This window comes from Dendrobates tinctorius, unplaced genomic scaffold, assembly GCF_039654945.1.
Source record: "Dendrobates tinctorius isolate UK_male_01 unplaced genomic scaffold, ASM3965494v1 ptg000140l, whole genome shotgun sequence".
NCBI lineage: Eukaryota > Metazoa > Chordata > Amphibia > Anura > Dendrobatidae > Dendrobates > Dendrobates tinctorius.
In genome coordinates this window covers 20,315,155-20,329,135 of record NW_027361808.1, presented here as the reverse complement: position 1 = coordinate 20,329,135, position 13,981 = coordinate 20,315,155, and the positions used below count along the sequence as shown (strand labels likewise).

The following is a 13,981-nucleotide window of genomic DNA, read 5'->3' as shown; positions in this document are numbered from 1 at the left end:
AGCAGCGGTTATCTGGCAGGCCTGTAGCTGTCCAAAAACGTGGACCAATAACTAAAAGAGTTACAGGACAGCTTGGCCAGACGGTCAACTTAGCACAGCGTGCAAGTCCAGAAAATGTATACCATAGTAGGAAGAGTGCAGTGTGGCACTTCTTTGTCCAAAATCCTACTGATGAGGCAAAGGTTATCTGTAAGAAGTGCGGAAGGACCTTTAGCCGAGGTAAACAACTCAGAAATTTGAATACCAGTTGCATGCTTAGACATTTAATCAACATGCACTTGCAAGCGTGGACGGACTACAAAACCTCAGGTAGCACATGTGCACCTGCTCCGACTGAAGGTAGCCAGCAAAGCTCCATCGATTCCCCCACTGTAAGACCACCGCCACCGTTAAGCACACCACCAGCACTAAATGTTGAAGTGTCGTCACAAGGCCAAAGCACTCAGGGAATCACAATGGTTGTGCAACACAACACTAAATCTAAGCCATCACCACCAATACCATCACCAACCCCCTCTCACTCCGTCCGGTCCACCGCTACTTCCCCCATATGCAGCTCTCCAGTCCAGCTCACCCTACCAGACACTCTGAGTAGGACAGGAAAGTACTCATCCGCACATCCGCGTACACTGTGTTTGAACACCTACATTGCCAAACTAATCTCATTAGAGATGATGCCCTACCGTTTGGTTGAAAGCGAAGCTTTCCGCGAGCTCATGGCCTACGCAGTCCCAAGCTATAACCTACCCAGTCGGCACTTCATTTCTCGAAAAGCCATCCCAGCCCTCCACCTGAATGTGAAAGACCGCATTGTCCATGCACTCAAGCAATCAGTGAGTGGAAAGGTGCACCTCACAACAGATGCATGGTCCAGTAGGCAAGGCAAGGGCCGTTACGTGTCCATCACTGCGCACTGGGTTGATGTGGTGGATGCAGGCTCCACAGGGGACAGCGGCAGTGGAACAGTGCTGCCTAGCCTACGGTATAGGAAACAGTTGGCTGTAGGCTTTCGACCCTCCTCCTCCATAAGCGAAAGCTCGTCCACAGAGCGCAGTCGCACGAGCACTCCATCCGCAGCTGGCAGTGTTGCACACGAGGTGTCCCACTGTCGAACAGCTAGTGGTAAGCATCAGCAGGCTGTGTTAAAGATGTCTTCGGGCGACAACAGATACACCGCGGAGGTACTGGCCGACTTCTTGCAGCGACAAACTGAGTCATGGCTGGGCAGTCTACATCTTGAGCCAGTCAAGGTAGTCAGTGATAACAGCTGTAATTTTGTGGCAGCCATAGCCCGTGCAAAACTAACACACATACTGTACCTTGCCTGGCTCACACTTTGAACCTGGTGGTGCAGTGCTTCCTTAATAATTATCCAGAGTTAACTACCCTGCTCCATAAGGTGCGAAGACTGTGCTCGCACATCCGTTGCTCAAACGTCCACTCCAGTCGTATGCAGAAGCTGCAGAGATTGCTCCACCTCCCCAAGCACCGCCTAATCATAGACGTTGCAACAAGGTGAAACTCCACCCTGCACATGGTTGAGAGGCTGTGCGAACAGAGGCAGGCTGTAATGCATTTGTGGGAGGATACACGGGCAGGCAGTTTGAGGGAAGACATGGAATTGTCGGGTGTGCAGTGGTCAAAGCTGAAAGACCTCTGTAAAGTCCTTCAGTGTTTTAAAGAATGCACACGGCTGGTAAGCGCAGACGACACCATCATAAGCATGAGCATCCCACTTATGCGTCTGCTCATGAAAAGTTTGACGCACATTAAGGATCTGGCGTCGGCAGCGGAGGAGGAACAGGATGAGGAGGAGGAGGGAAGCCTTGCTGACAGTCAGCCATTGTCTGGTCAGGGAACTGTCCTGGACAAGGTGGAGGAAGAAGAGGAAGAGGAGGAGTAGGGTGAGGGAAGGATGATTGTTTTGGGCAGGAGAATGCTTCTAAGGGGCAAGAGAAAATGTTGACGTTCCAAGGTCAGGTACAGTGTTTGTGCGTGACTGTAGGGATGTGGATTTGCCATAAAGTGCTCCTCCACCCAGCAGTGGCAGTGCATTATTGACACCTGGAACATTGGCCCACATGTGCGATCCTAAAAAGGGACCACCGCATTGCCAAAATGATGAAGGATGATGACTACTGGTTGGCCAGCATCCTCGATCCACTCTACAAAGGCAAATTATACAACATCATGCCACAGGAGAACCTAGAGATAATATTGGCTAACAAACAAGCAACTCTGGTAAACCGTTTGTTTGAGGCTTTCCCAGCACACAGCAGCGGTGCTGGTTTTCCCACGAGCCGTAGTGGGCACAATGGAAGAGGTGTTCGTGGTGCACACAGCCGAAGTGGCGTTGGAGACAGGGGTTTAATGACCATGTTGTGGAATGATTTCTCAAGTACCGTTCACACGACTGCTAATACTGCATCGATTACAAGTGACTGGAGACAGCAGTTGTCAACTATGGTTACAAACTACTTCACCTCCCATATCGATGTTCTCCCACACAGGTCATTCCCCTTTGACTATTGGACCTCTAAACTTGACACCTGGCCTGCTTTGGCACACTATGCCTTACAGGAGCTCGCTTGCCCTGCTGCTAAAGTGTTATATGAGTCTTCCGTGCTGCTGGATCAATCCTGACAGAAAAAAGGACCCGTCTGTCGACTCAAAATGTTGATGATCTAACCTTCATTAAAATGAACCATGCATGGGTTTCAAAGGATTTTGTCCCACCTTCCCCTGATGACACATAGGTTGCCAGAAAACTGCCTCGCTTTTGTCCTCCTCTTCCTCGGACTTGCCCAATTCCGCCATTTGCAGCAGCTGAATGTCCAGCCTACACATCAACATATGCCATTTTTTAAACCTCCCTAACTGGGCTGCCCACCCACCCCCAAGAGCTGGGGTCAACACCTGGTGCACCTGGGCAAGTGCCGTTGCTCTGAACAGATGGATGGACCCACTGATGGCCGACGGCACTGGTACAGGGCCCCTCATAGTACAATACAGTGTCTCTAACAGTGGGGGGCCCACTCGCCGTCAGACACACCAGCGTGCTATGAGGGGCCCTGTGCCTGTACCGTCGCCCACGAGTGTGACCCCCCTGCTTGGTCATCGCCACAGCACTTTCAAGTTGCAATACTTACCTCTCCCTGCTCCACCGCTGTGTAGTCTGGCCAGTTAAATCCTTCACAGGGACGGCCACTAGAAATTTGGTGTATTGATCGATGATGGTTAAGATGTAGCTATGGCCTCTACCTTCAGATGATCAATGGCTACCATTTCACCATTTGTAATGGACGTCAACTTACAAGCAGATGCAGTGGTGCTTTATGATCACCTTTCACAGTTGTGATAGTCACAGACGTGTGTCATTCCTGCCACCATTTTTCAATGTCTCCTCTCATGCCAATCCAATAGAATCGCCTACGGCCTGTGGCTTCTGTCTTTTGCACTCCAAAATGACCAGACACATCATGATAGGCAGTGAGGACCATGTCTACATCTCTCCCTGTGATCACAATTTGATGGAGATGAGTAACGGTGATGTGATCCACGCTACTGCAATAAAGCAATCCTTTCTTCACAAAGAACCATTTTCGCTGTCTCCACAGACACATTAATTGAGCGTCTGCATCTCTTCTGCAACATCTACCGGGAGGTTTTCCCGCGATAAGTAATTCCCAAATTTCTACTAACACTCGACTTTCTGTCTGTACTTGTATCCATGTAGTTTCCATGTAGCGGAGAGTCTAGACTGGCTTACTGAGATTGAAATATATACGAAGATTTAAAAGTACCACAACACTGTATACTGTTGTGTGCTTCGAATACCTTTCCCTTTTTTCTACTTTTTAAATTCTGGTGGCATAGTGAGACTGTGAGTGTCTGTGTCTGACTCCGGAAGTATAGACGGAAATTTATAATTACCCCTAGACTGGATACACCTGGCATGTGCTGATACAGTACCTTTGTTCAAAATTTTTTATTACGGTGTCATCCATAGTGAGTGAGCTTGTGTGGTTTACGCCTTCTATATATACGGTTAATTGGAGATACCAATTTTTACCCTATACTCGATATAGCTTGTATCATGTTAAACAGTACCTTTGTTCGACATTTAGTATTACAGACAAATCCATACCGTGTAAGCGTCTGAGAGTGACTACGGGACTATGTGAACGGAGATTTCAATTGTACCCTATAATATATATACTTGCTATCTTGTTATCCAGTACCTTTTTGACAACATTTTTTATTATGGTCAAACCCAGTCTGAGTGAGCGTCTGAGGGTGACTCCGGAAATATATACTGAGATTTTAAATTTGGCCAACACTGTATACAGCTGTACGCTTCTGATACAGTAACCTTTTTTGCTATTTAGATTCTGGCGTAATCCATAATGAGCCTGTGAACGTCTGTCTGTTACTCCGGAAATATATTTGGAGCTTTAAGATTACCCCAACACTGTATACAGCTGTACGCTTGTGTTACATTACCCATTTACAGCTTTTCATATTCTTGTGTAATCCATACTGGGCCTGAGAGTGTTTGTCTGTCTCCTGAAATATATACGGAGATTCATAATGTTTACACTATACTATATATACCTTGTATCTGGTGATAATGTACCCTTTTTCAACTTTTTATTTTATTGTGTAATCCATACTGAGCCTGTGAGCGTCTGTGTATGACTCATGAAATATATACGGAGATTTACTGTTATCCCTAGACTGTATAGAGCTGTACGCTTCTGATACAGTACCATATATCTGCTTGTATTTTGGGTCCATTTTCCAAAACATGAGGAAGTATGGTGGAAGAGGACGCGAACGTGGGCGTGGGGGGGCCTCCTGGTACTGATGGTAGTGATGGTGCATCTGCTGGTAGTGCCAAAAACACAATAGCAGCTAACGCAGGAGGTTTTGAGCCTGCGTCATGGTGTAGCTTCGGAAGGCCTGTAAGGCTCCCTTTTCTGGGAGTAGGTAGACTGCTTTTAAAGCCAGAGCATCAGGAACTGTTTTTGGCTTACATTGCTGAAACAGCCTCCAGCTCTATCGCCTCCTCTTCTGAAGTTTAAAAAAATTCAAGCACTGAGTCGTCAGTGCAGGCTTCTGGTCAGGAGCAACCCCTTTCCTTGTGTCCTTCACCCACACCAAAAATGAAGGATGCAGCAGCACACGCTTCAGATTACTCCATGGAGCTCTTTTCACATACCATGCCTGGGTTCATTAAAAATGGGGCCTGTTGTGAGTTCATTTCCCCCTTCATTACTGAGGCCCGAGGAACTCCCTCTTCTGGTAAAGAAAGGTAGTGAACCTGATTATCAAACACCTGAGGCTGATGATGATGACTGGCTGAGTGGAGTTACTGACTGGATATAAGGCTGCCGACGCCCTTCTGCCCTGCGGGTGATTTCTCTGTGAGATCCTTGGAGACCAGTCTGAATTCCTGCTCCTCTAAAGCTAAGTTTGCTGCTCGGCCTTTTGCTTTGTTGCTTTGACTTTGTTTTGCTTTGTTTTTCTGGATTTCTGCCATTCCCTGCTGGGGTGTGCTGAATTCATTTAGCTCAGTCTTCTGAAAATACCTGAGTGCTGATTTAGTTTTTGAAGCCTAGCTGCTTCAGGGCCTTTTTCATATCAGCTTGTTGGCTTATGTCTTTGATAGGGTTTTTGCAGATTGCAGACAGCAGCCTTCCTGTCCTTTCCTATCTAGGTAGTTTTGGGCCCCGTCTTTGCTCAGTCTATCTTTCTGTCTGTGTTAGTATTTTCATCTTGCTTCACCGTCATTATATGTTGGGGGCTGCCTATGGCTTTGGGGTCTGCTCTGGGGCAGTTTAGATTTCCTCTTTCTTTCTTTAGGCCTATGTAATTCTCCGGCTGTGATCGAGGGGTCTAGGGCATCGTAGGAACCCCCCACGGCTACTGCTAGTTGTGTTGATAGGTTCAGGGGTCTGCAATCTGATAGTTGCCAACTTCTCTGGTTTTCTGGACTTAGCTTGTATTTCTGCTTTTGCCTCCTACGGTGACTCATTCATAACAGGGGCCCATCATATACTGGAACATTCCAAATGGGGGACATCTGACACTGGAGCAGCATTGACGGGACCCATTATACACCGGAGCATTAGAAATGGAGCCTATTATATATGGAGCATTATTTGGGCCCATCATACACTGGAGCATCATCCATGAGGCCCATCATATACTGGAGCATTATAAATGAGGCAGATCAGACAGTGGAGCAGCATCTATGGGGCACATTATTCACTGGAGCATTAGAAATGGGGCCCATTATAAATGGAGCATTATTTGGGCCCATAATACACTGGAGCATCATCCATGAGGCCCATCATATACTGGAGTATTCCAAATGGGGGACATCAGACACTGGAGCAGCATTTACGGGGCTCATTATACACTGGAGCATTAGACATGGGGCCAATTATATATGGAGCATTATTTGGGCCCATCATACACTGGAGCATCATCCATGGGGCCCATCATATACTGGAGCATTCTAAATGGGGCAGATCAGACACTGGAGCAACATCTATGGAGCACATTATACACTGGAACATTACAAATGGGGCCCATTATGTGACATCGGCGGTCGTGCCCGCCGATGCCCCTTTAGCGGCGGTGCCCGCCGCAGCTTCCTCTCACCTGCGCCTCCCGGTTCGCGCGTTCCTCCGCGCTGCTTGCCGCTCTGCTGCGGGTAACCGCGACGGCCTTAGGCAGCGCACGCGCGTTCCCCCGGCCTCTTCCGTTGGCAGGGGGCGTCGCTAGGGGAGGGTCTGTAGGGCGCACTTCCGGTCTCCGCATATATCAGGCGTCCGCTCTATTCTGAGGGCGCCTGATGATTGTTTGTGACTTGCAGCACCCATCGGCCCTACCTTCTTCTGTGTACCCTGCCTATCCTTACTGTTCCTTTGTCTGCCCTGTTCCTGCTCCGTGTCTGTCTGCCTGTCTCCTTCCTGTGGTCCTCGCTGTACCTTTCCTGTAGGCTTCCAGCCATTTCCTTCTGCCCTCCACCTCGCTACTCCTGCTCTGTCTGCCAGTCCTCCGAGTCGTCCCTGCTGGCTCCGGCTGTCGCGGTTCCGCCCCCTGCGGTCCTGCCCCTAACGATCCCTGTACAGGGGTCGGTCTTCACCAGGTGTGCTCGGCCCAGGGGCTCCGGATCCGCGATCCAGAGGGTCCACTCTTGGACGTATTAGCCAGAGGCGTCACAGTATCATCAGGCCATGGATCCCGCCGGTGCCGCAGCCGCCACACAAAAGGAATTGCTTTTCCTTCGTGAAAATCAGAACCGGATAATGTCCTTTATGAAGTCTATGGACACCCGGTTGTCCGCCCTGCAGACCTCTGACCCCGGGCACGCTCCTCTCTTAGTCAGCCTTCAACAGGAGCTCGCGCAGCAGCGCGACGCCCAATCCCACATCTTGGGTTACATGGCATCCGTGGATGACCGATTGCTGGCCCTGCAATCCTCTGCTGCCGCTGCAACTTCCTCCCCGGATGTAGCCTCTACTCCGGCTCCCCGTCTGGGTAAACCCCCCAGGTACAGCGGAGATCCCAAGTTATGCCGGGGTTTTTTAAATCAATGCAGGCTACATTTTGAGCTTGCCCCCCTTCAGTACCCTACTGACCGCGCCAAGGTGGCGTTCGTTGTGTCCCATCTTGAGGGTGAGGCCCTGTCCTGGGTGAACCCCTTGTGGGAGAGAGATGACCCCGTAGTGCTAAATTTACAGACCTTCTTAGAAACCTTTCGCAAGGTATTCGATGAACCGGGTCGCTTAGCATCCTCCACTGAGGCCCTTTTTAACCTCCGCCAGGGTTCCCTCACAGTGGGGCAATACGCCATCCGCTTCCGGACCCTCTCTTCTGAGTTAGGGTGGAACAATGAGGCTCTTGTGGGAGCCTTTTGGAGAGGCCTCTCCAGTAAGATCAAGGATGAGCTTGCCGGGCGAGACACCCCCACCACTCTGGAGGACCTTATTTCGCTGGCCACTCGCATAGACCTACGCTTTCAGGAGCGCGCTCGAGAGGCAGTCGGAGAGAGAAGGTCCTTTAGGCTGTATCAGGCTCCTGTCCCCCGTTTCCCTGTATCTCCTGTTAGCGCCGCTCCTGAGCCTATGCAGGTTGATCGTGTCAGACTGTCCGAGCAACGCCGCAGGGAGAGGATGACCAAGGGCCTCTGCCTGTACTGTGGAGGGGCCAACCATTTTGTGCGTTCCTGTCCAGAGAAGCCAGAGAGGTCGGGAAATGCCTCCACCTAGGTCAGGTAAGAGAGGACCCCCTAGGTGATCAAAATTCCTCTCTTCCCCTTACTCTTTCAGCTTTGCTAATTACAGGTCGGGGGCGTGGGTCTGTGGAGGCGTATGTGGACTCGGGTGCTGCCGGTAATTTCATCCGCCAGGAGGAGGTTGACAAACTCCAGATTCCGGTGTTGGTATTGAAGAACCCTCGCGCTATTTCCTCCGTTGATGGTAAACCTTTACCCGGACTCATCACCATGATTACCGTCGAAGTAGATCTTCAAATCGGAGCTCTCCACCTCGAAAAGATAGCCTTTTATGTCCTGCCACAACTAGCCCATGCTGTTCTCCTAGGACTGCCCTGGCTCAGACGGCACGAGCCTGTGATTGACTGGCGCTCTGGGGAAGTTCTCCGTTGGGGGCACTCCTGCCAGGAGCACTGCCTACGGGCCCTCACGCGTCCTCGTCCATGCTTGAAGCCTGCCGACCTCCCGGGCTTACCCGCACCCTATCACACGTTTGCCGACGTGTTCAGCAAGAAGGAGGCGGATTCCTTACCACCTCATCGCTCCTATGACTGCCCTATCGACCTAGTTCCTGGTGCCACTCCTCCCAGAGGGAGAACTTATCCTTTGTCCCCAGCAGAGACCTCGGCTATGTCGGAATATATACAGGAAAATCTGGCCAAGGGGTTCATCCGGAAGTCCTCGTCCCCTGCGGGCGCAGGTTTCTTCTTCGTCCGGAAGAAAGATGGGTCCCTGCGACCCTGTATTGACTACCGGGGCCTGAACAACATCACGGTTAAAAACCGGTACCCGCTCCCGCTGATTCCTGAACTCTTCGACCGGCTGAGGGGGGCCAGAATCTTCACGAAGTTGGATCTGCGGGGAGCTTACAACTTAATCCAAATCCGAGCGGGGGACGAGTGGAAGACGGCCTTCAATACCCGGGACGGCCATTATGAATACTTGGTCATGCCGTTCGGTCTCTGCAATGCTCCAGCGGTGTTTCAGGAATTCGTAAATGAGGTGTTCCGAGACCTACTCTATTCCTGCGTGGTGGTGTATTTGGACGATATCCTCATTTTCTCGACCGACCTCTCCTCCCATCGGAGAAGTGTACGCATGGTCCTGCAGCGCCTTCGAGAAAATCGTCTTTACGCCAAGATCGAGAAGTGCCTCTTCGAGCAAACAGCGTTACCCTTCTTGGGGTATATCATCACGGATTCCGGTCTTAAGATGGATCCGGACAAGCTGTCCGCGGTACTCCAGTGGCCTCGTCCGGTTGGCATAAAGGCCATCCAGCGTTTCCTCGGCTTCGCTAATTATTACCGGCAGTTTATACCCCACTTCTCTACAGTCACCAAGCCCATTACGGTCCTGACCCGTAAGGGGACGAAGCCTAACGTCTGGCCCTCTGAAGCCGAGGACGCCTTTCTTGCCCTGAAACGCTCGTTTGCTTCTGCTCCGATTTTACACCGTCCAGTGGCCAGTAGGCCCTTCATTCTGGAGGTTGATGCCTCCTCCACTGGAGCTGGGGCAGTTCTCTCCCAACAGGCTCCATCTGGACGTCTTGTCCCCTGCGGGTTCTTCTCCAAATCCTTTTCTCCGGCGGAGTGCAACTACTCCATTGGGGACCGGGAATTATTGGCCATTAAAATGGCGCTGGAGGAATGGCGATATCTGCTCGAGGGGGCAGTGCACCCCTTTACTATCTTCACGGACCACAAGAACCTGGCCTACCTGCAATCTGCCCAGAGACTCAACTCCAGACAAGCCAGGTGGGCTCTGTATTTTTCCCGTTTTGAGTTTAAGCTCCACTTCCGGCCCGGCAGTAAGAACATCAAAGCCGATGCGCTTTCCAGGTCTTTGCAGTCCCTGGAGAGGGAGGAGGATCCATCATATATCATCGAGCCGGCTAAGGTTATCTCCGTGGCCCCCGTGAGTTTCTCTAACCCTCCGCCTGGCAAGACCTTCGTCCCTCCAAACAAACGCCTGGAAGTACTGCGCTGGGGACATTCTTCCAAGGTTGCTGGGCACGTTGGGATTAAGAAGACTCTTTTGCTTCTTTCCCGGTATTACTGGTGGTCCTCTCTCCACCAGGATGCAAAGGACTTTGTAGCCTCCTGCAGGTCTTGTGCTCAGAACAAGGTTCCAAGGACTCTCCCCTCCGGCCTCCTTCATCCGTTGCCTGTCCCAGAGGCTCCTTGGCAGCAAATCGCCATGGATTTCGTGACTGATCTGCCTCGCTCGGCTGGGTGTACTACCATCTTAGTCGTCGCTGACCGCTTTTCCAAGATGGCCCACTTTATTCCCTTGGTCGGACTGCCATCTGCCCCAAAGTTGGCCGAAATCTTTATCCACCACGTGTTCAGGCTACATGGTCTCCCTCTGCGAATCGTGACCGATCGAGGGGTCCAGTTTACTTCCCGATTCTGGAGGGCCCTCTGTCGGCTCCTGGGCACGTCTCTCGACTTCTCTTCAGCGTATCATCCTCAAACCAACGGCCTAGTGGAACGGATTAACCAAATTCTGACCACCTACCTACGCCACTTTTCTAACGCTCATCAGGATAATTGGGTCTCTCTTCTACCTTGGGCGGAATTCGCTCATAATAATCATTCCAGCGAATCAACGTCCAAGACACCGTTCTTTGTGGTAACTGGGCTAAATCCTGGGGTTCCATTGCCCTTTTCCGCATCGTCTGGAGTTCCTGCAGCAGACACTCTCGCCAAGGAGTTTTCGCAAATCTGGAAGGAGACCAGAGAGGCGCTCGAGCTAGCCAACGTCCGAATTAAGAAACACGCGGACAAAAGACGAAGGGATCTACCCCCGTACCAGCCCGGGGACAAAGTCTGGCTTTCTACCAAACATATCCGCCTGAAAGTCCCTGCTTACAAATTAAGTCCTCGGTACATCGGGCCTTTTGAAGTACTTGGGCGCATTAACAGGGTAGCCTACAAATTGAGGTTGCCGGCGTCACTCCGGGTCCCTAACGCCTTCCATATCTCGCTCCTTAAACCTGTGGTCTTGAATCGGTTCCAACCAACCTCCATGTCCCCTCCCTCGCCAATTTGTTCTGACAATGTCTTTGAAGTAAAGGACATCCTGGCTATGAAAAGGGTCAAAGGTAAGACTCTTTTTCTTATCGACTGGAAGGGTTTTGGCCCAGAGGAGAGGTCCTGGGAGCCCCGAGAGAATGTCGATGCCCCCCTTATCATGAAAAGATTTCTAACCAACCTCAGAAGGAGAGGGCATATGGGAGGGGGTACTGTGACATCGGCGGTCGTGCCCGCCGATGCCCCTTTAGCGGCGGTGCCCGCCGCAGCTTCCTCTCACCTGCGCCTCCCGGTTCGCGCGTTCCTCCGCGCTGCTTGCCGCTCTGCTGCGGGTAACCGCGACGGCCTTAGGCAGCGCACGCGCGTTCCCCCGGCCTCTTCCGTTGGCAGGGGGCGTCGCTAGGGGAGGGTCTGTAGGGCGCACTTCCGGTCTCCGCATATATCAGGCGTCCGCTCTATTCTGAGGGCGCCTGATGATTGTTTGTGACTTGCAGCACCCATCGGCCCTACCTTCTTCTGTGTACCCTGCCTATCCTTACTGTTCCTTTGTCTGCCCTGTTCCTGCTCCGTGTCTGTCTGCCTGTCTCCTTCCTGTGGTCCTCGCTGTACCTTTCCTGTAGGCTTCCAGCCATTTCCTTCTGCCCTCCACCTCGCTACTCCTGCTCTGTCTGCCAGTCCTCCGAGTCGTCCCTGCTGGCTCCGGCTGTCGCGGTTCCGCCCCCTGCGGTCCTGCCCCTAACGATCCCTGTACAGGGGTCGGTCTTCACCAGGTGTGCTCGGCCCAGGGGCTCCGGATCCGCGATCCAGAGGGTCCACTCTTGGACGTATTAGCCAGAGGCGTCACACATTATATATGGAGCATTATTTGGGCCCATAACACACTGGAGCATCGTCCATAGGGACCATCATATACTGTAGCATTATGTGGAGCTCATCATATACTGTATGGAACATTATATGGGACCAATTATTCTGTATGGAGAAATATATGGGGCTCATTATTCTGTAAAGCGCACAATGTGGTGGCTATAATACTGTATGGAGTAATATACTGTCCTTTTTTTGAGCTATTGTACAATTTAAAATATATTATTCATGTAAGCAGTGAAGTATTTGTCATTGTACTATACCGATATATCTGTGCCATATCGGAGCATCATGAGTTGTGGTATATGTTAAAGGGGCGCACTGACACACTCTTTGGCCCAGGGCACACGAAAACCTGGAGCCAGCCCTACCCCCCCACAACTTTAGCCAAATAACCCAAAGTTTTCAATGCGTAACTATTATTATGACGTAAATTAAGGTTGACAAGCTTCAGTAATAAGAATTGATGTTTTTGGCATTGAAATGGGCACTGTAGGTGTGTTTACTGTCCTCCACTCCCTGCCGACTTTGCTTCCCCATTGACTTGCATTGGGTTTCGTATTTCAGTCGGCCTCCGACTTTTCGCTATAGTCGGCCGATTTCGTTTGACCCGACTTTTGCGAAAGTCGGGTTTCATGAAATCCGACTCGACCCTAAAAAAGGCAAAGTCGCTCATCTCTAGTGAGGGCAATGCAAAAATATGAGCCCTTTTAAAACTCTTGTTTTAAAATTGGTGGGTACTGCTGTGAAAATTGCACAATAAGCTTTCCGCTAAGCAAATCGCCTAAAGCTATCAATTCCAATGTTTTCATCAATCATCGGTGACTCCCGCTAAAATAGTCTCCTGCATTTGCACTCTATCAGTTCTGCATGTTTTAGTTTCTTATGTCGTGTATTTACAGAACATTACCAATTTTGAAAACGCCAGTACCTCTGCTCTGATTGTTCCCATCCGTGCCACCAATGCTACTTGCACAGTGTCTGTCGCCTGTGTCACTGTGGGAGGGATCGGACCATACAGTGAAATGGTCCAAGTTGTTGTTCCAAGTGATGGTAAGAGCTTGTATTTTCTAAGCATGTAATGTAATATCTTAAACATTATAATAAATTGAAACCAGAAGGGCACCACTGAGTCACAATAGGGGATACACCTGTGATCAGTAAAAACACTGTAGAATACGTAGAAAAAGCTACTGATCACAAACACAGGGATCACCACAATTATACAATTTTTATTGCAGAAAAAACACCATAGATAAAAACATTAAAAAGTCATGAAATGACATACAGAAAAGCACACAAGGCCCATAATGGGGCCAAACAAGACACCCCTAAATCATGAGAGCTAATACAAAGGTATAGGACATAATACACATGAATGCACTAGTGCTAATAACAAGGTCAGATGGTCCAAGGCTATATTTAAAGGGATATACATATAACAAGGCAGATAAGAACCATAAATATGTCAGTAAAAAAGCCTAAAAAAGATGAAGATGTGTAGACAAAATGCAAATTAGCACCCTGTACAACTATAACACATAGGAGCCATGCTAACAAACATGATTAAACCACACTCAATGGAGCAGTAAACCACACTCAATGGAGCAGTAAAATGCAAAATAGCTATGAATAAAAGCATAGCAATACATGCGCCAAAAAGGCTACACTGTGCAAATGCAGCAAATAAGTCCTGTCTGAGTAACGGTCACATGTGGGGGAGCTTGTGGAGTGCCCGACGCGTGTCGCCACCGCTAGGGGGCTTCGTCAGGGGCTGGAGAGTCAATCTGCAATA

At 50.1% G+C, this 13,981-nt stretch overlaps 1 protein-coding gene across 1 annotated transcript in view; it reads left to right on the top strand.

The window, feature by feature from the left end:
* MERTK (MER proto-oncogene, tyrosine kinase) overlaps positions 1-13,981 on the top strand; it is a 337,008-nt gene that overhangs the window by 217,062 nt on the left and 105,965 nt on the right. The window contains exon 9 of the mRNA XM_073545163.1: positions 13,089-13,239. Within this exon, the coding sequence (XP_073401264.1) occupies positions 13,089-13,239 (151 nt within the window). The remainder of the gene's footprint in view (positions 1-13,088; positions 13,240-13,981) is intronic.